Genomic DNA, 26,932 nt, shown 5'->3' with positions numbered 1-26,932 from the left:
ATCAGAGACTAACCATAGTAGCTGTCCCAACTTTGGACCTGAATCCAATTATACAATGCTTCAATGTTAGATAAACTTATCAAATACACATAAAAACAGGCATTAAAATCTAGTATTACTATTCTGAGAATCATTCAGAATGTAGAAAAGCCATATGGAAATCTGTAAGTCTCCATTAAAAACAGGAAAAGGGGCACAGACATTCTGGCCCAACAGTTAAGCTGCCTGTTGGGAAGCCTATATACCCTCTAAGAGTTCGTGGGTTCCAGTTCTGGCTTCATTCCCAATTCTAGCTTCCTACAAATTTGCACCTTGGGAGGCAGGACGTAATGGTTCAAGTACTTGGGTCCCTTCCAACCATGTGGAGGACCTGGAATGAGTCCCCAATTCCCACCTCAGTCTGGCCCAACACCAGCCATTGTGGGCATTTAGGGAATGAAACAGTGAATGGGGAGCTATCTTTCTCTGTCTCTACCTCTCAAATAAAAAACAAAATTATTTTAAAAACCAGTGGAATAAAACAGAAAAAGCTCAGTAATTGACTGGGATAAAATCTGATGAATTACAAAGAAAAGTGACATCCAGGAAAGAGCTTCAAAGTACCAACATCTTAATTATGAAAGAATTTAAAAGAAAGGTAAGGGTAACACTGACTCACACTGATGCAAAGCAGATAGCATTAAACAAAGAGTTAGCCCTTAACTTTTGGCACAAATAAATGCCTAACGAGTATCCACCCTACTCATAGAAAGGACTGCCAAAAAGGTGGTGCTTTGTACTAGCGGAAAAGATTTGAAGGGAAGGGGTGTCAACTTTAAAACAGTTCCTAAAATAGTTGCTTGAAAGGATGAAGAACAAGAGAACTTTCAAAAGCTTTGAGTCAAGCTGGTTCCAGGAAAAGGATCTTTGGCCCTATGCGAAAGCAGAAACCAGCCACTAAGAAACACAGATCCCAGATTTTGTCAGCAGAGGAAGAGTATTGTTGAACATTCCCCACCAAGGCAGCAGAGCATTAACTTGGACTTCTATGTTTTCCTGGCAAGGAGATACTCTACAAAAGTCACAGGCAAACTAAACATAATTTTCTTCCAAATTTCAGTCCTGCAGTCAAAATGCCGACTTCACAAGCTCATCAAAGGTTAGAAAAGCAGGTTTCCTGTTTTGTTAAACTCATTACCTTCCTCCTGAGCTAACCAATACAGAATTTCCTTATTGTTTTGAAGCTGACAAAATAACAGTACAGTATACATACAACATATTTGGAATAATAGGCAGTCATCTAGATTCAAAGATTTTGATACCACTTTCTGAAACCTAATTATATATAATCCATGTCTATTAGTACTTCATTTGCATAAGAGCCAAATATATCTCTATTTTTCCTAAAAAAATATTTTCAACTTTCTTGACATTGTTTTACCAAAAGGCAGACGAAGCGGAGGGATGTAACACTTAATAAACATTTATCAAATACCCATTACAGAGTTGTATCCCCTACTCTACAGTAGGAGAGAGGAGAAAAATGTAAACAATCACTAACATTTATCTATTTACCATCTCTGAAATGTACTTAAAGTTACTTTCCACAAAGGAAACATAATAGTTTATAAATCACTATAATTTAATGAAGAATTGCATGAATTCCACAAAACAGCTACTTTCACAAATAACATTTTTTTTAGATTTACTTATTTTGAAAGAGTCAGAGAAAGAGAAGGAAGAGAGATCTTACATCCACTGGTTCACTTCCCAGATGGCCAGAATGGCCACCACTGGCCCAAGCCAGGAGCTTCTTCTGGCTCTCCAACATGAGCGGCAGGTGCCCAGGTACCTGGGCTGTCATCCACTGCTTCCCCAGGCCATTAGCAGGGAGTTAGATCAAAAGCAGAGCAGCCAGGACAAGAACTGGTGTCCATGGGATGCCAGTGTTGCAGGCAGCTATGCTGACAAAATTCTAATGAGCAGTAGTTCTTGACCAAGTTGATAAACAGTTATAAAATGTGCTGCAAATGCTGTAATTTGTAACTAATGATAAAAAAGTACCTAAACTTGTGTACAATTTATATACACAATAAAAGATATAGTATGTGTTAGTACTGCTAACCCTATCCTTTTACTACTACCCTAAAAATGAGAGGAAAAGGAACAGTTAGAATTATTTCTTGCAGGTAAGAAAAACAATACATACATGTTGCATATGCATTTACATATGAGTTTAGGTCTCATCCCATTAAATACTGCTGTCTCTCACCCTGCCACTGAAAATGTTCTCATTAAACATCAAAGAATCATACTAACTGAATTTTCAATTTCATTTTTAGTCAATACTCATCCCACATACATAGATCCTCTGGTTTTAAAACTTAGGACCACACTATTTCCTGAAACTTGCCTCTCTCTTTCCTTCTGGAAAAACCAGATTTTAACTGGGCTTATGGAAGACAAAGTAAACAAGAAACCTATGCACTAAATGCCCAGCTAGTATGGTACAAGATTTGTATGCATTATCAAATTTAACTGCACTAAAAGTATACACTAAATATTAATAATTGCATTTCAAGACTAGGAAGCTGAAGTATAGAGAAGTTGTGACACATCCAACACTTCAAAACTAGTAAGATGTTGGGCTGGAATTTGAACACAGGTAAGTCTGACAATAAAATCCAAGCTTCTTTCTACAAAACCATACCAAGTTTAATTTTAGACATTCTTAAAACACAGAAAATAATCTTCAGCTACAGGATACTCTAAGACAAAAACTATTTTAAAAAAGAAGAACACATTAAACAGTGTTTTAATTTTTTAATGCCTATAAGGCAAAGACCAAAGTCAAAAGATAAGGAGAAAACTGAAATAGTCTGAGTAATATTTATAGTGGATAACAAATTAATGTTTTTAAAACATAAACCGCTTTTACAAACCAGTAAGAAGACAATCACCCCAAAAGAAAAATTAGGGGTAAAGGTCATGATCAGGTAAATCACAGAGAACAGAGTAGCTCCAAAAATTGTGAGGGGAAAAAAAAGGTATCCTTGCTATTAGTCAAAAAATTGCAAACATATGACTCAGAATGGCAAAAATGAATGATGTGACTAAAAGTCTGGAGTGACAGGCAACTATTACACAACTGGTAGAAGTATAATTTTATGTATTCCTAACAACAATCTGACAAGATGTATTAAAATTTTAAATGTGTAATTATTTTGATCCATCAACTCCACTTCTAGAAATTCATCCTTTAAAAAAAGTATACAAAGGAGTACCTACACATTTTCATTTCATTAGTGTTAATAAACACCAAAAATGCAGAAATTGTCAGTCATTAATGGATTGAATGACGGCTCATCAATAAAATGCGTTAGAAAGAAGCCATTAAAAAACACAAGGTTTTGACATGTGAGATGGTATACCTGCTGTTAAAAAGTTTGTCAATTCCTCAAAAAGTTAAATACAGAATTGCCATTATTACCTAGCAATTCCACTCCTAGTCACATATCCAAAAGAAAACATATAACTACATAAAAACTCATACATGGATTCTCACAGATCTGTAATAGCCAAAAATGTCCATATGCATACAAAGGCAGCAGACTCAAGTTCCTGAGTCCCTGCCACCCACATGGGAGACCCAGAAAGAATTAATTTAGGCTCCTGGTTTCAGTCTTGCCAGCTGTTGTGGGCATTCAGGGAGTAAGCTAGTGGATGAAAGGTCTTCATCTCTCCTCCCTGCCTAAATCCCTCTTCCTTCCTTCATTCCTTTGTTCCTTCCTTATCTTCATCTCTCTTCCCCACTTACCCCTCTTCCTTCCTTCCTCCCTCCTTCCCTTCCTTCCTTCCCTCTTCTTGCCTTTCAAATAAAATGAAAAAAATTTTTAGAAGCATTCACCTAGGGTCCATAAATCTCAGAGAAACTGTATATTTGCATAAGCAAAAAATTATATCACTGTGGGGCAGGTGTTGTGTGCCCCAGCAGGCACCTGCATCCAATATGAATATACTGGTTATCCCACACTTCTGATCCAGCTTCCTGCTAATGCACCTAGAGGCGGCAGATGATGGCCCAAGTACTTGGGTTACTGCAACCCACATGGCAGACCCATATGAAGTTCCTGGCTCTTGACTTCAGCCAGGCCTAGCACTGGCTATTGATGGCATTTGGGGAATGAACCAGTTTTGAAAATCACTCTCTCTAAATCTATAAAAAAAAAAAAGGGGGGGGGGGGCAGCGCTGTGGCGCAGCAGGTTAAAGCCCTGGCCTGAAGCGTCAGCATCCCATGTGGGTGTCGGTTCTAGTCCTGGCTGCTCCACTTCCAATCCAGCTCTCTGCTGTGGCCTGAGAAAGCAGTAGAAGATGACCCAAGTCCTTGGGCCCCTGCACCCGCATGGGAGACCCGGAAGAAGCTCCTAGTTCCTGCTGTATAATTGTTCAAACCTGGTAAATGCCACTCTTAGGATCATTGGTTACTATCCTCACTCTGTCTTTTATGACCTTGTCTAAATATGATCAGAGTCAGCAAACTTGGAAGGCTTCCATAGCCTTGGCAACTCATGACGACAGCCTAGGATGGTTACTGGCGCCATAAACTAGAGTGTCAATTTGTTGGGTCAACAACAGGAGCCACTGTGCACTTGCTCCTCATGTGGGATCTCTGTCCTTAATGTGCTGTACATTGTGATTTAATGCTATAACTAGTACTCAAACAGTATGTTTCACTTTGTGTTTCTATGTGGGTGCAAACTGTTGAAATCTTTATACTAAATTGATCTTCTGTATATAAAGAGAATTGAAAATGAATCTTGATGCAAATGGAAGGGGAGAGGGAGCGGGAGAGGGGAGGGTTGCGGGTGGGAGGGAAGTTATGGGGGGGGGGGGAAGCCATTGTAATCCATAAGCTGTACACTGGAAATTTATATTCATTAAATAAAAGTTAAAAAAAAAATCACAGTTAGGAAAGAAATAGCAATCATTTTTTTAAAATTTATTTATTTATTTGAAAGACAGAGTTACAGAGAAAGGCAGAGAGAAAGAGAAGGAGAGAGAGAAAGCAATCTTCCATCTACTGGTTCACTCCCTAAATGGCCACAATGGCCAGGGCTGAGCCAGGCCAAAGCCAGGAGTTTCTTCTGGGTCTCCCAAATGGATGGCAGTGCCCCAAGTACTTTGGGCATCTTCTGCTGCTTTTCCCAGGCTATTAGCAAGGAGCTGGATCAAAAGATGCCCAAATGGGAAACATCACAGGCAGTGGGCTTAACTCATTATGCCACAACACCAGCCCCAGGAAAACCAATCGAGACTATTTTAATTATTCAGGCATAAAGCTAGTAGTACCCGAGTTCAGGTAACAACAGAAATCACCAGTTCATTTTACATAAATTCTGTAATTTCCTTCCCTGAACTCTTCCTCTGTTCTGTCATTTGTCTCTTTCTTCATATTCTATCATTGGTGTGACTTAAAACTTTTCTTTTCACTCCCAACAAACATAGATCGTATTTACTGACTTACCACTTTATACTTTAATCTTTAAAAGACCTCCCTTCATCAGTCTCTTCTTCTCACCTAATTCTGCATGCCTCAACCATATTAACCTTTATAAAACTCAATTCAAGCTGCTGTGCTTCTGAGTCAGCTCCATAGTAGTGTCTGGGAAAGCAGCAGAAGATGACCAAGTACTTGGACCTCTATCACCCATGTGAGAGACCTACTAGATGTGGAGTTTGGGGTTCCTTGCTTCCGCCTGGCCCAGCCTTGGCCATTGCAATCTGGGGAATGAACCATCAAATAGATCTTTCTCTCCCCAACACTGCCTTTCAAATAAATAAATTTTTTTAAAGTTTCTAACTACTGCCATCTTGCTCAAAATCATTCAATGCTTCTCTATGTCTTTAACAATATTGATAATTATGAGATTCCAGTCACATTTGTAGTATCTATTAGTCTTAACTGTACAGATAATGAATATCCTATAAAAACATTTAAAGCAATATTACAGCACAAAAGTCAACTATAAATAACAGACCCCAGTTTATGGATTTTGTTAATTTATTTATATTTAAAAGGCAGAGAAACAGCGAGAAAGACAGATACAGAGGGAGCTTCATCTGCTAGTTCACTCCCCAAATGCCTGCAACAGCCATAGCTGGGCCAGGCTGAAGTCGCAGTTAGGAACTCAATCTGGGTCTCGTAAGTCAATGATAGGAACCCAAGTATTTCTTCCCTCACCTGCTACCTCTAAAGACGCACAGTATAAGAAAGCTGGGATAAGAAGCAGTGCTGGGATTCAAACTCAGGCTCTGCAATATGGGATACAAGCATACTCTGCAGCATCTTAACTGCTGTACCAAATGCCTGCCACAATTTATGAATTTAAACAACCACCTGCAGTTTTAAAGTTGAAATCTTTGTGTCAATGATTCAAAGACAAAATTAAAATGTCTTACCCAAGCATTAAGCCCCTCCATAATCATGTTCCAATGTGCCTTATTTGGGGCCACTCAGGCCCCAAAAGTTAACCAGATACTAACTTAATTTCCCATTCACCCTTGAGGCGGGATGTGTCTTCCTGCATCTACAAATTTGTTCACACACACCAGTTCTAGTCCCGGCTGCTCCTCTTCCAATCCAGCTCTCTGCTATGGCCCAGGGAAAGCAGCAGAAGATGGCCCAAACACTTGGGCCCGTGCACCCACGTGATGAAGAAGCTCCTGGCTACTGGCTTTGGATCAGCTTAGCTCTGGACATTGCGGCCATTTGGGGAGTGAACCAGTAGATGGCAGATCTTTCTGTCTCTCTCTCTCTCTCTGTAAATCTATTCTCAAATATATAAATAAATGAATCTTAAAAAAAAAAAAACTATGAAATCTGCATCTGATTCCTATCTGCAAGAGGAAATACCAATATCCTGGAAAGTTCACAAGCTTAAGGATTTCAAAGACCTAAATTTGACCTTGTCAATTCCTTGCCATGTAACTTTCATCCAATTTGGAATGCTTCAGTATTGTCACCTGTAAAACAGGGATTAATAATATCAATTTTACCAGGATTATAACAAGAAATTAGTTAATTCATATAACTCTCCAACACAGGGATCTATGAACTGCACACAGTAGACTGAACAGCAATGAATAGTCTTTATATTTTAAAAGGATTGTTTAAAAAAAATGGGAGGTTGGGTACCGTGGTGCAGTAGGCTAAGCTTCTGCGGGCAGCGCCAGCACCCCATAAGGGTGCCAGTTTGTGTCCTGGTCTCTCCTCATAGCTCTCAGCTATGGCCTGGGAAAGCAGCAGAATATGGCCTGAGTGCCTGGGCCCCTGCACCCTTGTGGAAGACTCAGAAGAAGCTCCTAGTTCCTGGCTTCAGACAGGCCCAACTCTGGACATGCGGCCATTTGGGGAGTGAACCAGCAGATGAAAGACCTTTTTCTCTGTCTATCCCCCTCTCTCTGTAACTCTATCCCTCAAATAAGAAAAATTTTAAAATCTTTGGAGAAAAAAAAAGTATGTGACAGAAACCTGACTGACCACAAAGGCAAAACATACAGTGTATCTGTCCCTTTACAGAAAAAGCTTACCAACTCCTGTCCTACAAACTGTCCTGTCTTTACAGTTTAACCCCTACCATAGCTGATAACCAGAAAATAGTAACTATCATTATTACCAAAGGATTTTAAATTAGAGAATTTTACAAGGATTTCTCTGCTGACAGAGTATATAAAGGAAAGGAAATTAAAGAAGCAATAACAGAAGTCGATAAAACAACAAGGAAGATGTTGCAGTAAACTATTAATGTTTCCTCTTCCTTTTTCTCCTCCTTCTAAAAGCAAGAGCGATTTCATCCTCTCTTATTCATCCTAGTAGATTAAAATCTTTATGTGTTCTGTATATTACACCACTTAATGTTAACTTGTCAGCTGGAATATTTTGCCTTGTTTGCTTAATCCAAACTTAAATGCCGCACAAGTAAAAAATGTCTAAGAGTTTTGGAATCAAACAGATCCAATGGCAACCTTGCGCATATAAGTTAACTTGAATATTTTCTAATAATAAAGGCCAGTAGGGATAGGCATTTGGCACAGCAATTAAGAAGTCATGGGGGGGGGGGGGGAGCTGCTGCCTGCAGTGCCAGCATCCCATATGCACACCAGTCCCCGCTGCTCCACTTCCAATCCAGCTCTCTGCTATGGCCTGGGAAAGCAGTAGAAGATGGCCCAAGTCCTTGGGCCCCTGTACCCATGTGGGAGACCCGGAAGAAGCTCCTGGCTCCTGGCTTCAGATCAGCCCAGCTCCGGCCGTTGCAATCATTTGGGGAGTAAACCAACGGATGGAAGACCCTCTCTCTCTGCCTCTGCATCTCTGTAACTCTGCCTTTCAAATACATAAATATTTTTAAAAAATCATTTGAGACACTCATATCCCATACTGGAGTGCCTGCATTCAAGTCTAAGCACAATATCCAATTCCAGTTTCCTATTAATAGACACCCTGTGTGCCAGCATTGCCGCGTAGCGGGTGAAGCCGCTGTCTGCAGTGCCAGTATCCCATATAGGCGCTGGTTCGAGTCCTGGTGCTCCACTTCCCATCCAGCTCCCTGCTAATGCACCTGGGAAAGTAGCTGGAGATGGATCCAAGTACTTGGGCCCCTGCACCCACTTGGGAGACCTAGAAGAAGCTCCTTGCTTAGGCCTGGCCCAGCTCTGGCCATTGCATTCATTTGAGGAGTGAAAGGAAGATTCCCCTCTTTCTCCTCTCTCTTTCAAATAAAGAAAGAAAGAAAAATACACAACCCCGGGGAGGTAGCAGGTGAGGGCAAGTACTTGGGTCCCTAACAAGTCTTGTCCTGCCTTTGGCCTGGCCCAATCTTGGCTATTACAGGCATTTGGGAACTGAACCAGTCAGTAGCTGGAAGATCGATGGATCACTCGTTCGTTCGCTCGCTCACTCTCTCTCTCTCTCTCTCTCTCTGCCTTTCAAATAAATGAAACAATAAGTATAAATATAAACTTAAAAAAAAGGGGCAGGAAGTGGCTTTTGACAGTCCTCGACACCCAGTAATCAGTGTTAGTTCCATTCCTTGGTAAAGAGACTATAGTCTAAATTTTGTTTTATTCCCTAGGACCCTGAATACAACAACTTGTAGCGAGTAGACTCTCAATAAATATTTACTAATAGGGTAGACATATTTTCGGTGACTCCAGTTCTTAAAATGTCTCAAGGTTACCATTCTGTATATAATTCACATCATATTGTTTCATAAATTTACATGTTGATGCTGCAAAGCACTATACTAAATTCAAATCTATGGTAGAACAGATCCTGTAAGTGGGTAGTTTCTGGGTTTTATTTTGTTTAAATATAATAATCACAGTCATCAGAAAGCAAAGAGGTTGGCCAGCGCCGCGGCTCACTAGGCTAATCCTCCGCATGTGGCACCGGCACACTGGGTTCTAGTCCCGGTCGGGGCACCAGAATCTGTCCCGGTTGCCCCTCTTCCAGTCCAGCTCTCTGCTGTGGCCCGGGAGTGCAGTGGAGGATGGCCCAAGTCCTTGGGCCCTGCACCCACAAGGGAGACCAGGAGAAGCACCTGGCTCCTGCCTTCAGATCAGCGTGGTGCGCCGGCCACAGCATGCCGGCCACGGCGGCCATTGGAGGGTGAACCAACAGCAAAGGAAGACCATTCTCTCTGTCTCTCTCTCTCTCACTGTCCACTCTGCCTGTCAAAAAAAAAGTAAAAAAGAAAAGAAAGCAAAGAGGTGTGGGGAGAGGTGTTTGGTTAAGACACCACTTGGGATGTCTGCATCCCATATCCTAGCACAATGCCTGGTTCCTCTACTTCTGATCCAGCTTCCTATGTACACCCTGCGAGGCAGTAGATGATGGCTGGAATACTACTTGGTACACTGCCACACATATGGGATACCTGGATGGAGTCCTGGGCTCCTACCTTAGGCCTAGTCCAGCCATGGCTAATGTAGGCATTTAGGGAACAAACCAGCAAATGGAATCTCCGTGTCTCTCTCTGCCTTTCAAACAAGTAAAAAGTAAAAATTTTTCCAAATATATGTACCTAATCACAATGTACCTACATGGAAACACAATTAAAATTTCAAAAGCAATCCTCCGCCTGTGGCGCCAGCACCTCGGGTTCCAGTCCCGGTCAGGGTGCTGGATTCTGTCCCAGTCACTCCTCTTCCTGTCCAGCTCTCTGCTGTGGCCTGGGAGTGCAGTGGAGGATGGCCCAAGTCCTTGGGCCCTGCGCCCACATGGGAGACCAGGAGAAGCACCTGGCCCCTGGCTTCGGATCAGCGCAGTGCGCTGGCTGCAGTGGCCATTGGGAGTAAGCCAACAGCAAAGGAAGACCTTTCTCTCTGTCTCTCTCTCACTGTCCACTCTGCCTGTCAAAAAAAATTTTTTTTCAAAAGCTAAACAAAACAATCACCCAAGTGAAACCTAGCTTTATGGGCCAGTGCTGTGGTATAGCAAATAAAGCCACTGCCTGCAGTGCTGGCATTCCATATGGATGCCAGTTTGAGTCCTGGCTACTCCACTTCCTGTCCAATTCTCTGCTATGGCCTGGGAAAGCAGTAGAAGATGGCCCAGGCCTTTGGGACCCTGCACCCGCATGGGAGACCTGGAAGGAGCTCCTGGCTCCTGATCAGCGCGGCTCTGGCCATTGTGGCCAACTGGGGAGTGAACCAGTGAATGAAAGACCTCTCTCTCTTTGCCTCTCCTTCTCTCTCTGTAACTCTTTCAAGTAAAATAAATAAAATAAATAAATAAATAAGAAAGAAAGAAAAGAAAAGAGAAACAAAACGAAACCAAACCAAACCTAGCTTTACCTTACAGAACAAAATTCCTAAGAAATCAATTACATTTTTTAGAACACTATCAAGAAAATTTACAAAAGCCAAACCATGGATGCAGAAATGTTTGGGAGGGGGGAGTCTAATGATAGATTCTAACTATACTAGACTAAACACAGAATTCGTCATTAACCATACCTCCAATATAGCAAAGGTTAGTTCACCTCTTTTTAATTCTGTAGTCAATATTTAATTTGTGAATTAGCATTCTCTCTGGTTCCTGTTTCCCCTCCAAACCTAGCTACCAAACTAAACAGAAATTCTCCATAATGTTTTTATTGGATTTTTTTTTTTTCAAAAGAAACAATACCCCACTACTCAAAATATTCAGATTATTCAAATCTTCAGTAAAGGATTAAGGACCTCAAAATGTACACATGGATTGACAGAAAGATTATTAGAAACCATGAAAAGAGTAGGAAGGAGAAGAAAGACAGATAGGGAAATGGGGGGTGGGAGAGTCTAGCCCTTCTTCCCTACACAATTATGCCATTCATCACTGGTCATTTTTTTTTTTTCCTCAAAGGTTTATACTCACTAAACTAGGAAAGTAAGATTTTAGTTATTCTTTCACCCTGAAGCAAGCACCTTAGAAATTAGTTCCTTGTTCTCCAGTCTGATAAAAACAACAGGCCAGAGAGATGAAGCAAGTCCTTTGAACACAGCAGCTCTTAAAAGGGCTGAGGTCACTGGTGAATGGGCTGGTTTCTTTCCCTATACCTGCCATGAGATACACAATCACTGCACATCTTTATTTACCTAATCCACATTTCACACTTTCTTCAAAACTCAACGTTGAACAGCTTTCCAGCAAAAAAAAAAAAAAAAAAGACAGAAAGAAAGAAAAACTCAACAAACTAGGAATAAAAATTAATTTCCTCACTTAATAACATCTATGAAAACTCTGTTTCTGTTTAACATTATATTTAATGGAGGAAGACTGAATGCTTTCTATGATCTGAAACTAGAGAAGGATCTGCTGTGAATCAAATGTTTGCTTTGACACTTCTTTTCCACAATATATTGGAGGTTCATTCCAAGATAATTAGGCAAGAAAATGATATAAAATGTATTCACATTGGAAAAGAAGTGAAACTATATGTACTTCCAAATGATATGTTCCTTACTTATAGAAGAGTCTATGGAATCCACTTAAAAACTATTAGAACTGGTAAGTTCAGCAAGGGATAGGATATATAATCAATACACAAAAATTAAGTCTTTATACACTTGCACTGAACTACCTGAAAATGAAATTCCATTTACCACTGCATCTAAAGAAATAAAATATCTGAAAAAAATGCAACAAAAGAAATATAAAACTCGGCCAGCGCCGCGGCTCACTAGGCTAATCCTCCGCCTTGCGGCGCCGGCACACCGGGTTCTAGTCCCGGTCGGGGCACCGATCCTGTCCCGGTTGCCCCTCTTCCAGGCCAGCTCTCTGCTGTGGCCAGGGAGTGCAGTGGAGGATGGCCCAAGTCCTTGGGCCCTGCACCCCATGGGAGACCAGGAGAAGCACCTGGCTCCTGCCTTCAGATCAGCGTGGTGCGCCGTCCACAGCGCGCCAGCCGCGGCGGCCATTGGAGGGTGAACCAACGGCAAAAGGAAGACCTTTCTCTCTGTCTCTCTCTCACTGTCCACTCTGCCTGTCAAAAAAAAAAAAAAAAAAGAAAGAAAGAAAGAAATATAAAACTCATACTCTAAGAACTGTAAAACATCATCAATAGCAATTAAATATCTAAATAAATGGAAAGACATCTCATGTTCATGGACAGGGAGACTTAATATTGTTGAGACGGCAATGCTTCCCAAATTATCTACAGATTACACAAATATCTTATCAAAATTCCTGCTGGCTTCTTTGTAGAAATTGACAAGCTGACCCTACAACTGATATGAAAATATAAGAGACCCAAATAACCAAAATTATATTGAAAAAGAACAAAAATTTTCTAGGATTTATGCTTCTCAGTTACAAAGGTACAATAATAAAAACAGCACTGATAGCTAGCGCTGTGGCATAGTGGGTCAAACCACCACTTGCAGCACTAGTATCCTACATAGGCATTAGTTTGAGTCCCAGCTGCTCCACTCCACTTCCTTTCCCTGCTAGTACATCTGGGAAAGCAGTGGAGGATGGCCCAGGTCCCTAGGCTCCTGCACCCATGTGAGAGACCCATATAAGGCTCCTGGCTTTGACCTGACCCAGACCCAGCCATTGCAATCATTTGGGGAGTGAACCAGAGGATGGAAGGTTCTCTTTCTCTCTCTCTCTGTCTCCCTCCCTCCCTTTCTCTCTCTCCCTCCCTCCCTCCCTTTCTCTCTCTCTCTCTCTCTCTAACTCTGCCTTCCAAATAAATAAGTAAACCTTAAAAAAAAAAAAAAAGGGACTGGTATAAGGCTAATATGGATCAATGGAATAGAACTGAAATTCTCAAGCTAAGCCTTCACATTTATGGACTGATCAACTGATTTCTAACAACCGTGATAATACAATTCAATGGGGGAAAGAATAATCTAACACATGGCACTGGAACAGCTGAATATTTATATGCAAAAGTGTTAGATCTCTACACCATAATATCATCATCATATAATGTTCAAGTTAAGTCAAAACTGGTCAAGGACCTAAATGTAAGAGAGAAAATACCTAGAACAAAAATAGAACATATTTTTGTGATCTTAGTTTAGGCAATGGTTTCTTAGATAGGACACCAAACACACAAAAGCAACTAGAAAAAAGAAACATGACTTCATCATGGTAAAACTTGTGTCTGAAAAGACACCATCAAGAAAGTGCAAAGGCAACTCACAGGATGAGGGAAGATATTTGCAAACCATATGTAATAGGTACAAATCTTTAATACATATAAAGGACAACCCAATAATAAAAAGTAACAACATAAAAATGGGCAAAGGATTTGAACCTTTCTCACAATCTCTCCAAAGAATATACACAAATGGCAAATAATCACAGAAAAAGATGCTCAGTATTATTAGCCACAAAAGAAATGCAAATCAAAACAAAGAGGTATCATTTCACATCTACCAGGAAAGAGATGATCAAACAACAGGCAACTGGCAAGGATGTGAACAAACTGGAGCCCTCATATACTACTGCTGGGAATGTAAAATAGTATGCTGCTCTAAAAACACTCTAGAAATTCCTCATAAGTATGAACATGAAATACCATATTTCTATTATGTTATATAATACCAATTTCATTCTTGGGCATATATTCCAAAGAACTGAAAACATATATACACAATAAAAGGTTCACAGAGCATAATTTTAATAGTCAAAAAGTGGAAAAAATCCCAGACGTGTATTAGTTGATAAATGGTAAACAAAATGTGGTATACACATAAAATGGCATAATATTTGAAATGAAAATAATGAAATAATATTACATGGATGAATACTGAAAACATATTAAGTAAAAGAATGCCTTCATAAAAGCACACATATTTTCACTTATATGAAATGTCCAAAGAAGGTAATTCTATACAGAAAGTAAATCAATTACTGTGTAGAACAATTCTTAACAGAATTTAGGGTTTATATTTCAGGTGACAAAAATGTTCTTTAAAGTGATTATGATGATGGTTACACAACCATAAATAAACTAAAAACTATGGAGCTGTATACTTCAAATGGGTTATTTCTACTATGTAAATTATATCACCAAAAAAGCTACTTTAAAAAAGAAAAAGCAGGCTGTCATTTGATGCAGTGGGTTCAGCATCCACTTGAAATGCCAATATACTCTGTCGGAGTACTAGTTTGAGTACGGGCTACTCCACTTTTCGATCCCACTTCCTGATGATAATACACCTGGGAAGGCAAATACTTGAACCCCTGCCACGCACATGGGAAACAGGATAGATTTCCTGGCTTCTGGCTTCAGCCTGATCCAGGCCTGGCTGTTGTTGCCATTTGGGGAATGAACCAGCAGAGTAAGGTTCTCTCTCTGTCTCTCTCTCTCTCTTTCTCTGCCTTTCAAATAAATAAATCTTAAAAAAAAATAACAATTCTTTAGGTAATTCCTGATCTATGCACCATTCCATTTATGTTACTCGCACTCCAAATAGTTATATACAGTTTATATTATGTTGGTTTGCATATTTTGTATTCGTTGCTTTGAAAAAACTAAATTATATGCTTTATCCCCTGTACTCATAAAGCTATAACCTAGCAAAGCTCTTTTCTGCATCTTTCATATGTTTCTTTAGAACTGGGTATAATAATTGATACAGAATGGGTCCTCACAATTTTTAGTTTTAGTTTTCAAGATACAAAAAACTAGAAATATTTACAATGGAGAAGTTAATAAGGCTACTCAAATATATTTTATTGAATAAAGATAAAAATATGTATATATAAAGGTATATATACATGTGTGTGTATATCTATATATATAGAATAAAAAGTACTGGGGTCCAGAGTCATGGCACAGGGGATCAAGCCACTGCTTGTGATGATGGCATCCCATATGAGAGCATTTGTTCATACTCCAGCCGCTCCACTTCCATTCTAGCTCCCTGCTAATGAACCTCGGAAAGCGCCTGAAGATGTCCCAAATACTTGGGCCCCTGCAACTATGTGGGACACCAGGATGGAGTTTCTGGCTTCTGGCTTTCTCCTGGTCCTGGCTGTTGCAACCATTTGAGGAAAGAACCAGCAGATGAAAGATTCTTTCTCTCTCTCTCTCTCTGCACTTTACCTTTCAAATAAATTAAAAAAAAAAAAAAAAAAGGAAGAAGTTTGACACTGTGCGAAATATAACTCCTAAGATGCCTGCATCTGGTTCCAGTCCAGCTTCACTACCAAATGCAGCTTCGTGCTTATGTGCAACCATGAGAAGCAATGGTGATGGCTCATGTAGTTGGGTTCCTACTCCCCACGTGGGAAACCCAGACTGAATTTCCAGCTCCTGTCACCAGCCTGGCCCAGCATGGGCTACTATGGGCATTTGGAGAGTGTATCAGCAGATGGGAGATATCTATTTTCATTTCTCTACCTTTCAAATAAATAAACTTTTTTAAAAAATCAAATTAAGTGGGGCTATCACTGTGGCCTACTTAAGGTGGAGCCACAGGCTGTGGTGCCAGCATTCTATATGGGCGCAGCTGCTATTCTTCTGATCCAGCTCTCTGCTATGGCCTGCAAGAGCAATGGTAGATGGCCCAAGTCCTTGGACCCCTACACCAGCATGGGAGACCCAGAGAAGCTCCTGGCTCCTGGCTTCAGATCAGCCCAGCTTTGGCTACTGCAGCCATTTGGGAAACGAACCAGAGAATGGAAGAACTCACTCTCTCTCTCTCTCTCTCTCTCTCTCGGAAGAACTAACTCTCTCTCTCTCTCTCTCTCTGTAACCCTGCCTTTCAAATAAATATAACTTTTTAAAAAAAAAATCATAGTAAGTAAAAGTAACACAGAGCATCCCATATGGGTGCCAATTCGAGTCGTGGCTGCTCCAATTCTGATCCAGCTCCATTAATGCACCTGGGAAAGCCGGAAAACAGTGGAAAGTGGCTCAAATAGTTGGGCCTCTGCCACCTACGTGGAAGATCCAGCTACAATTCCAGGCTCCAGACTGCAATCTGGTCTAGACACAGCAGGTTGTGGCCACTTAGGGAGTAAACTAGCTGACAGAAGATATCGCTCTCTCGCTCTCTCTCTCTCTCTTCAACTCTACCTCTCAAATAATTTTTAAAAAAATGAAAGTTGTACAGAGACAAAATCCATTTAGTGTATTACAGCTCCAAGTCCACTGTTAGAGTGCACTTACTCAAAGAAAGTTGTAGTAATTTTATCCTGAAGCATGAACACGGTTAATAATTAATCTCTTGTTGTTTACTTGATGATTTTATTGTTCTTTCTAGGTTAAGTCTCACATATATTAATGTTGGTCACTTGAATCACTACAACAGCAACAAAAGATCACAGTAGGGTCCAACTAACTGGTATTTCCTTAAAATAAAGTACTACTAATAATAATGCTCTATTCTAGCAACAGAAAAAAAATGCAAAGAAAAATATTGTGTTTCCTATGAAAACATACCCCAGGAAATAAAATTCAGAGTTTTACAATACTGATCTGAACTGACTACAAAATACAGAGAAATAATTCTGCTAGAACCCAGTAAACCATAGTGAAAATACAGAATAGTAATGAATAAACTCACTAAAGATTATAGAATCCAGGAGCCAGTGCTGTGGTTTAAAAGGTTAAGCCTCTACCCACAGCACTGGAATCCCATTTGAACACCTGTTTGAGTCCAGGCTGCTCCATTTCAGATCCAGCTCGCTGCTAATGGCCTGCAAAAGCAGAAGATGGCCCAAATCATGGGCCTCTGCACCCACACAGGAGACCTGGAAAAAGCTTCTGGATTCTGGCTTCGGATTGGTGCAGCTCCAACCATTGCAGCCAGTTGGGGAGTGAACCAGCAGATGGCCTCTCTCTCTCTCTCTGCCTCTCCTTCTCTCTCTGTGTAACTGACTTTCAAATAAATAAATAAATCTTAAAAAAAAAAAAAAAAAAAAAAAAAACTCTGTGTGGTGGAATGAGAAAGTGAAAACGTCATGCCAAGATGGCCGCTGAGGTGAGAAGGTCATGCCAAGATGGCCGCTGACAACAGAAACTGCCTGGCAACAGGCCGTGATTGGATGGCTTCGGAAACCACATGACAACAGAGCCTGACTGGCAACAGGCTGTGATTGGATGGCTTTGGAAACTGCCTGGCAACAGGCTGTGATTGGTTAAGGCATAGACCATCCCTTGACCAGATTGGCTGCCTTGGCTATATAAGCAGCTGTAGCAGCTGAAATAAACGAGTCTGCGGGCTGCTTGCCTCAGGCCTGCTTTCACCAGACTCCAGGGGTCTGTATGGTGACTCTGTGCCTCTTGCCCCCACCACACTCCTCCTCTCAGAACGAATCCTCTCAGAAGAAATCAACTGCAACAAGACTCCTCTATCTCTGCCTTTCAAACGGATAAATAAAATCTTAAAGGAAAAAATTACAGAATCCAACTGTAATGTTCTCTGTAAAATGTAAATCCTTAAATAAATACTGAAATTCATTTATTGTTCAAACCCCTTACAGATAAAGAGTTTTCGCTGTCCAGGCTCAGCCTAGCTCAGGCCTGGCCCATCTTGGTCACTTTGGCCATTTGGCAAGTGAACCAGCAGATGTAAGATCGATCTCTCTCTCTCTCTGCCTCTCCTTCTCTGTAACTCTTTCAAATAAAATAAACAAATATTTTAAAAAGGGACTGGCACTGTGACATAGAAAGTTAAGCCTCTACCTGCAGTGTTGGCATCACCTACAGGCACCAGTAAAAGTCCTAGCTGCTCCACTTCTCATCCAGCTTCCTGCTAATGTGCCAGGGATAGCAGTGGAAGATGGTCCAAGTGCTTGGACCCCTGCAACCACATGGGAGACCCAGATGAAGCTCCAGGCTCCTGGCTTTGGCCTGGCCCAGCTCCAGCCATTGTGGCCACTGGCAGTGAACCAGTGATGGAAGACATCTCTGTCTTTCTCTCCCTCTCTCTGTAACTCTGCCTTTTAAATAAATTAAAAAAAAAAAAAAAAAGTCCACGGAAATGTAATTAAGAAAAAAAAATTTTAAAAAAATAAATTCTCACAAGGAAAGCCACAAGCTCACTAACCAGAACACCTGCACTGTACTGTCTTGTAAGCAAAAAATGAACTTCTATGTGTTAAGCCACTAAAATTTGAGTACATTTATTACCCTAATTAATTAGCATCATTCCAAGTGATACATGACAAAATCCCTAAGTATTCCAATTCCTAACTAAAGGCATTAATAATGGATATTTAGAAAAGATTGTTTAAAAGCTCCTTTACGTAAATTAAATTTCAAAACCTAAACAATTTTTCCACATTGATTTCATTGAAATACAATTCCTTTAATTTGAACAATGGCAGCATGATCAGTCCTATTATTAATAGTGATTTTCACTGTACAAATTTTAATAGCTCAGTATAATTTGTTTTCATAATTAACAAGTAATGCATTCTCCAACTCACCCAATTTAAAAAAAAATTGCTTCAAAATACTGTAATTCATAATATCTAACAAAAATTACTTGCCTAGTGCTAAGATCAAAATTCATTTCTATTTCATTGTTTTGAAAGTATTAGGATTCCTTAAAATTATATACAAGCAGATTATTCTGTTCATTGTGAACACATACCACAACACACTTAACAAAAACATGGCATTTTCCATTTTAATAAAGTTGTTCCTACTATCCTTCACATAAATTTTTGCATATAAAAGCTATATTGAAATTTTAATGTTAGAAAAAGCTAGTGAGATTTCCTGAAAATTTATCAGTATTGTTACCAATAATAATGACATAAGGCTTCACTGAGAAAACTGGCATTGGTAATCAGAGACCTTATAAACTGAAACCAAAGAAACTCCTCCTACATTCTCTTTGCCCTGCCTTTACCCAAAAAACATCCTTCAACCTCCCTGTTGCCTTTACTTAAATTTCATAAAACTCAGACATTATTTTTCCCCACAATACAGTTAAAATCGAAAGAACAACACATTTATGACTCTATATAAAACAGAAAATGGATTAAAAAAATTTTTTTAAAAAAACAGTAACACAGAAAATGGAAAACTGTTGAAAGTTGATACAGGACTTTTGTTTATATTCAGAAGAATATTCCAAAGGATTTCGTTTACTGGAATCAGACAACATGAGCTACTTTTGTAGCACTTAACCCTGGATTTCTATAGGTAAATTCTGGTTCCTTGATCCTTTTTAATACTTCAGTATACTAGAACATATATGCTATGTGTGCTTAAAACTTTTTTCCAAGGTAATATAACAAAAACCCCTAAGAGGTAATGAAACTTAGAGATTAGCAATTAAAAAAATAGGAAAAATATCATGGGGCCCGCACTGTGGCTTAGCGGGTAAAGCTGCCGCCTGCAGTGCTGACATCCCATATGTGCGCCGGCTCAAGACCCGGCTGCTCCACTTCCGATCCAGCTCTCTGCTATGGCCTGGGAAAAGAATACAAGATGGCCCAAGTCCTTGGGCCTCTGCACCCATGTGGGAGACCTGGAAGAAGCTCCTGGCTCCTGCCTTCGGATCGGCCCAGCTCTGGACGTTGCGACCATCTGGGGAGTGAACCAGGGGATGGATGGAAGACCTCTCTTTCTCTCTCTTCCTCTCTCTGTGTAACTGTGACTGTAAAGTAAAATAAATAAATCTTTAAAAAAAATTTAGCTATTCCCTACAAACTAATATACTAGCCCATTTTAATGATATTTCTAGAACAAAGTTTTATATGTGTTGTTTTTTATACTTTATGTACAACCAAGGACAGAAATATTCCATTGTCATGATTTTAAGCTTACAGTTACATAATATTGTTCTGGATAATTAATAGGTACTTATGTTTTTCAATGTTGATAGGGCTGCAAGAGGCAGAACTAAAATTTAACTAAGCATCTACTACGTACCAAACGTTTTCTCTTTCTAATCTCATAACTGTAGTATCATAAAGGTATTAACTCTCTGTTTCAGATTAGAAGACACAGTCCTGTAGATACTCGAAAACTCAGTCCTGTAGAAACTAGATACCTTGCCTAAGGTCAAAATAACTAAGAAAAATGGCATAGCTGGGATTGTAACTGAAGTCTGTAAAACATCCTTTTTCCACTAAACTGCATGTGCTAAGTTGTTCTTCCAGGAGTGCCAACAGCAAACATCCATCTCTTGCTGGGGAGCAGGATGCACTATTTCTTCATGAGACCTGGTTTAGACAGGGACAAGCAACCTCTGGCCAGAACTCAAAGCACAGCCCACAAACGCTCAATCTGTACTATGGCTTTATCCATAGTAGAGTTCTAGCTAGATGAGCTAACTCCGTTCCAATGTAAAGAGGGTGGAGTCGACAAAAGTAAATCAGCAAATAATTATCCAAATGCCATTTACACTTGGTTCTGAAACACACTGCACGCCTATGAGCTAGCAGGCTCATATTGCGTTTTGCTTAAGACTACTCTCCCAACAGCTTTCCAGGAGCACACACCGAGTACACAATAGAGGCTGCCTGCTCGGCGCTTCGACTGACGAGGAGGATCATGAGAGGCGGGAAGGCAGCCGCATCTCCCCAAAGGCAGCGCTGCCCTTCTACTGCGTACACACGGCTTCGCTCGACTCCAACACAATCCACCTCGAGAGCCCAAGCCAAGCGGGCGGCCGAGTTCAGGAGCATGACAGCTCCAGGAACTTCCTCTTCCTCCCCGACCTCCCGGCTCGGCTCGGCTCGGTTCGGCTCGGCTCGCTCAGCCCGGCGCGAACACGCCTTTCCCCTAGGAGGCAGGAGACGACAATTTCAAATGCACAACGCCGAGCCAAGCCACCACCACCACAGGCCAGCAAAGCCCGGTTCCCGGTGTTCCCCCGCCCCTCCCAGCGAATCGACCTCGTGGAAGCAAAAAAAAAAAAAAAAAAATTACATCTCACCAACCAGAAAGTATTTGCAACACAAAACGCAAATGTTTTCTCAGTCCCTCCACGCAGCCCGAAGGGAAGTGGTCTCGACAGCGCGTCTTCCCCGCGATGGACGGCTCCGAACCACTTTCCCTGGGGTCCCCGCGCCCGTGGAACGCCAAAATAAGCCTTCGCCTCTCCTCGGGGGACGCGGAGGCGGCCGGGGCGACGGCAGTCGGCGCGTCCCGCCTCCGACTCTCACCTGCCCAGGCCCGAGGCACCACCGAGCGCCCGCGCGGGCTCCGCGTCCCGGGAGGCGTCCGGGCAGGCGGGCGGGCGCCGAGGCGGTTAGGCCGCGCTGCAGGCCGGCGCGCTTCCTGCCGCGGCCGCGGCCCCGGGAACCCAGACCCGCAGCTCGCCGGGCCCCGCCGCCTCGCGTGGGCCGCACTCGCTCACCTCCCTGCCCGGCCCGGCCCCCGCGGGGCAGCTCTCACCTGCGAGGCTCGGGAGCCTGGGCCACAAAGGGGGAGGGACACGCCACTCGGGGGTCCCGGACGCCCCCCGACACTCCACACACACACACCCGGAGCCTTCGCCCGCCTCCGACCAGCGCGGGTCACCCCGTCGCCCCCTCCGGTCACTCGACACACACCCACTCGCGGGCCGTCAGGCCGCCCGCCAAAGTCCCAACTCGCACACCCACACGCATATTCGTCCCTCTCCCACCTCATGTCCCCGGGGACGCGCTAGTCCTCCCCAACGCCCGCGATCGGTCCGACTCGGCGGCACACACAAACACTCTACCTCATTCTCTGCCTCCGGCCCACAAGGAGCAACAGCAGCCATTTCCCCGCGGCAGGGGAAACACCACACACACTCACACACACACACACACACGCCGCGAGCGCGCGCGCGCGGGCCCCCACAGATGCTTCCCCTCCGGAGCCGCGGCCGCAGACGCAAACACAAACACCCACGCCCGGCCGCCCCGAGGGGAAGCCGCCGCGGCACGCCGGGCCCGGGGCCCGAGGCTCGCGGGCGGCCGGGTGCGCCGGGCCCGGGGTCGCGGAGGGGCCTGCCGTGTCCCCCCCGCCCGCCTCACCTGCATTCAGCGCGCCAGGGTCCGGGCGGCGGCGGCGGCGGCGGCGGCGAGGCGGCTGGTGCTGGGGCTGCGGCGGCGGGGGAGGCGGCGGCGGCGGTGGCGGCGGGGCTGAGGGCAGTAAAGACATGCAGGCAGCCCGCCGGGGGGAGAGGCACCGGCCAGAGGGGACGCGGGGCGGGCGGGCCGGGCCGGGCCGCCTGAGGAACGGCAGAGGCGGCGGCGCGGAGGGCGGCCGGAGGGAGCGAAAAGGAGCCGGAGCGGGGAGGGGGGACGCGGGCCGCGCCGCTGGGCTTCGAGGACGGTGACCCTGGTCGCACTGGAGAGGCCCCGCGGCCGCTGACGCGAAGGCCTCCGCCGCCGGAGGAAGCTGCGCCCCCGCAGCTGCCGAAGCCGCGGCTATAGCTCCGAGAGCCTCGCAGAGCCCGGCCTTGGCCTTGGCCTCCTGGCGCTGGGGCTGCTGCCGCCGCTGCGGGGGTTGCTGCCGCGCCTGTTGCTGCCGGGGCCTTGGCTGAACAGAGACGCCAGCTTTCGGTGCCTTCGTTCTCGCTCACACACGTTCACAACCCCCCGAGAGCCGGGGGAGAGACGTCCGGGCAATATCGGTATTGAGATTAATAACAAGGTGCAGAGAGTGCGAGAAGGAGGAGGGTTGATTGACGTGGAGGGGCTGGCGGGAGTCAGTCACTCCCCGGCGCTGAGGGGTGGGGTGAGGGGGAGGAGGCGGGGCGGCCGCGGGGCGGAGCTCCAGGCGCGCGCCTTGGGCCCGCCCCTCGCGCGCCGCGGTCGCCGGGGGTGCGCGTGCGCGTGCGCGCGGCGGCGGCGGCGGCGGCGGCGGCCAGGGGGCTTGCCGGTTTCGGCTTTACCCTTGCAGTTTTCTTCCCCAGTCCTCTCTGTGGACGCGGGGAGGAAGGCCGAGAAGGCTGGGTGGATGTCAAGCCCGCGTTCACTGAGTCGTGCGGGAAGAGACGGAAGAACGCGCCTCGCTGCGCGCTCGCCTCAGGCGGCCCGAGAGCAGCCGAGCGCCGGTCTCGGCGGCTGAGGAGACGCCGGCTGAGGCGAAGTGAGCGAAGCGAGGGTTTCCTGACAACTCCGGTTTTTTGTTTTGGGTTTTACGTGTAACTCCTGTAAGTTGTGTCGTGAAAGGTAAATAAAAGAATGCGTGGAGATAGCTCCGTCCTAATTTCGCATCCTCCCTTCTCGCGATAGAATTACGCTCCTGGGGCAGTTTATTTGTGCCAGCTACAGAATGAAAACATCCGAGTGTAAACTAGAAATGTTCGTGTTAATTGGTAAGTGTGGCGTTGATATTTTAAGTTTCTGGGCTGTAATTTTTTTTTTTTTTTTTCCTGAGCCAGCTTCAACTTTCAACCACCAGAAACCCAAAATGCAAATTAGCCAGAGGCTGAATACAGCTCTATGGCAATTTTGCGCAATTTCAATCCCTTTTTCAACGCATGCTCTGGACTTGAGTTATTTATTTTGGTCAAGGGTACATTAGCACGGTTCACTGTTTTGTTTTGGTTTTTTTTTTTTCGCCCCCACGGGAGTGCTGTTCAGCACACTGAGCACATTGTTTTGGTTGTATTTCATCTTGGGCCTTAATATTGAAATTAAAATGCCTTCCTTCATCTCTGGTGGGGAAAGGTACGGTAAAAATGCAAATCATGTTTTAAACCTGAACCGAACAGCTCTTAAAAGAGTCAGCCATCGCAGCAGAACACTTGCTGCTTTCATCAGGAAGCATGAACGTGAAGACACCCGTCCGGACGAGAGGAGACGCGGCCTGCTTTGGTTCTCTCCTGTTAAGTTCCTGTTTTCCTCGCTAACACCGCCACCCCCATGCCACTTTCTGTAAGAAGTCCAGGTTGTCGTAATTGTGGAAGAGCTCTCTCTCATTCCCGAGGATTTCAAGTCTGGGCTGACATAATGAATAATTATTTTTGGCTTTATAAGCAGCAAAACCAAACAGGTCAGTTAAGGAGCCCGGAATAGTGAACCTGTGAATGCCTGAATGGCATCATACTGCAGTGTTTCTCCTTGACACTCACTGTTCCCCAAGGACAAAGACTTAGCGAAAGTTAAAGGAAAGAAGGAAATAAATACTTAAGAAACGTTAAATCAAATGTGTTATCCCTAAGATTTTTAACTTTCTTTACATACCTGTGGATAGATAGATTTCTGACTTTTCATGCATCTATAGTAAACTTGCAGAGTGAGTTATGTTGAAGACACAGTATTTACCATTGGAAAATAGATACACGGTCAAGCATATATAGTTCCCATTCTTAAGTAGTTCACACTCTTTGTAGAAGAGGCTGTCACATAAACAGGAAATTCTCACGGAACAAATCAGAAGTGATGGAATGAAGGGTGACACAAAATTAATAATCACAACATTGTCTAGGAAGATAGACTAATTGATAGCACTGGCATTTTTACTTGAGTCATATCTACCCACGCCTATAGGCTGCCCGGCAAAAGTGATTGTGGTAGGAGAGAAGCAGAGGTTCATTGTGAATGTTAAAAAAAATAATAATAATACTAAATGTGGGTCCTGAAGCTCAGATTTACAAGATTCTATGTGGTGTTCATTGTTGACCTCTACATTATCTGTTGTGTTTTGTGTGTGTGTGTGTGTGTATTTTTTAATTTGAGAGGCAGCGGTCCCATCTGCTTGTTCACTCCCCAAATGCCCTCAAGAGCCAGGGGGTTATCCCAGTCAGAAATCAGGAGCCTGTAACTCTGTCCAGGTATCCCACATGGGTGGCAGGCTTCAACTACTTGAGCCATTGCTGCTGCTTTCCAGGGTGTGTGTTAGTAGGAAGCCAGGATCAAGAGCTAGAACCAGGTATGGAACTCAGGAGCTCCAGTGTGGGATTCAGGTGTCCTAGCCTGTGTCTTAACTGTAGGGAAAGTAGCACCTTCCTCTAAATTTTTAATACTGAATGGATAAAAATCCATTAAGAAACACAGTAATTGTATCATTTAGCACTAAAAATACTGGATGTTGGTATACAAAAATCAGTTGAATGCAGGTTAAGTTTAAGTATCTCTTGTTGCCAGAGATGTTCTCTTTATACCATTTCATATGGATGATATAGCACTAAAAAAGTGGGGCCGGAGCTGTGGTGTAGTGGGTAAAGCCACTGCCTGCAGTGCTGGCATCCCATGTGGGCACCAGTTCAAGTCCTAGCTGCTCTACTTCCAATCCAGCTCTCTGCTATGGCCTGGGAAAGCAGTAGAGGATGGCCCAAGTCCTTGGGTCCCTGTACCCGTGTAGGAGACCTAGAAGAGGCTCCTGGCTCCTGGCTTTGGATCAGTACAGCTCCAGCCATCGCAGCCATCTAAGAAGTGAACTGGTGGATGGAAGACCTCTCTTTCTGTCTCTGCCTCTGCCTCTGCTCTCTGTAACTCTGCCTTTCAAATAAATAAAATCTTTGAAAAAAAAATCCATTATCCATTCATGATAAACAAGCAAACTAAAAAAAGCAGTATTTTTTAAAAATATTTATTTGGGCAGGAGCCCAAACACTTGGGCCATCTTCTACTTTCCCAAGCCACAGCAGAGAGCTGGATTGGAAGTGGAGCAGCTGGGACTCAACCCAGCACTCATATGGAAAGCTCAAGTGGTTAAGCTGTGTAGCTTAACCCACTACACCACAAGTCCCCTAACCATTTTTAAATTGCAGTTTTGTTGTAAATCAAAGTTTGCAACAGAATTGTAACTGGTTTTTGAGATACTATTTCTGGGAATTTTTCAGGTTTGAAAGTTGCTGCAATTTTTTTGTTCTAATCAAAAAAGAAAAAAGATCTCTGTAAGAAAAAACCTACCGCGGCGGCCATTGGAGGGTGAACCAACGGCAAAAGGAAGACCTTTCTCTCTGTCTCTCTCTCACGGTCCACTCTGCCTGTCAAAAATAAAAAAAAAAAAAAAAGTGACTTATTGGGGCTGGTGCTGTGGCATAGCAGGTGAAGCCGCCTGCAGTGCTGGCATCCTATATGGGTGCCAGTTCAAGTCTGCTATGGCCTGGGAAAGCAGTGGAAGATGGCTCAAGTCCTTGGGCCCCTGAAACCAAGTGGGAGACTCTGAAGAGGCTCCTGGCTTCAGCCTGACCCAGCTCCGGCTGTTGCAGCCATTTGGGAAGTTAACCAGTGGATGGTTTACTTACTTTCTCTCTCTCTCTCTCTCTCTGTCTCCCTCCCTCTCCCCCTCCCCCTCCCCCTCCCTCTGCCTCTGTAACTTCTGCATTTCAAATAAATAAATAAATCTTTTAAAAAAAAAAAAAGTGAGTTATCTTATTGAAGCTTATGGCTTAAGTAAGGTCTCTGATGAAATTGATTTAAAGTAGCAGTGTAGGGGCCAACATTGTGGCATACCGAGTTAAGCCCCTGCCTGAGATGCTGGCATATCGTATGGGCACCGGTTCAAGTCCTGGCTGCTCCACTTCTGATCCAGCCCCCTGATAATGAACCTAGGAAAGCAG

At 43.5% G+C, this 26,932-nt stretch overlaps 1 protein-coding gene and 1 long non-coding RNA gene across 4 annotated transcripts in view; one reads left to right on the top strand and one right to left on the bottom strand.

The window, feature by feature from the left end:
* The window catches only part of CNOT6L (CCR4-NOT transcription complex subunit 6 like), a 116,076-nt gene extending 93,537 nt beyond the window's left edge, over positions 1-22,539 (bottom strand). The window contains exon 1 of one of the 3 annotated variants that reach the window (XM_062198622.1): positions 22,449-22,539. Coding sequence is in view for 1 of the 3 variants with exons in the window: in XM_062198620.1 (XP_062054604.1) it covers positions 22,151-22,155 (5 nt within the window). In the remaining 2 variants the exon portion in view is untranslated. Of the gene's footprint in view, positions 1-21,840; positions 21,904-22,150; positions 22,172-22,448 lie in introns of those variants that run through there. The other 2 variants (XM_062198620.1, XM_062198621.1) reach the window with 2 other exon arrangements.
* Positions 22,540-23,291: 752 nt separating this feature from the next.
* Positions 23,292-26,296, top strand: LOC133765663 (uncharacterized). The gene is made up of 3 exons (XR_009866614.1): positions 23,292-23,572; positions 23,655-23,737; positions 26,210-26,296. It is a non-coding gene; the product is annotated as an uncharacterized LOC133765663 (long non-coding RNA).
* Positions 26,297-26,932: the final 636 nt, after the last annotated feature.

Source organism: Lepus europaeus, chromosome 8 (genome assembly GCF_033115175.1).
Source record: "Lepus europaeus isolate LE1 chromosome 8, mLepTim1.pri, whole genome shotgun sequence".
Lineage (NCBI taxonomy): Eukaryota > Metazoa > Chordata > Mammalia > Lagomorpha > Leporidae > Lepus > Lepus europaeus.
This window is presented reverse-complemented; position numbering and strand designations above follow the sequence as displayed.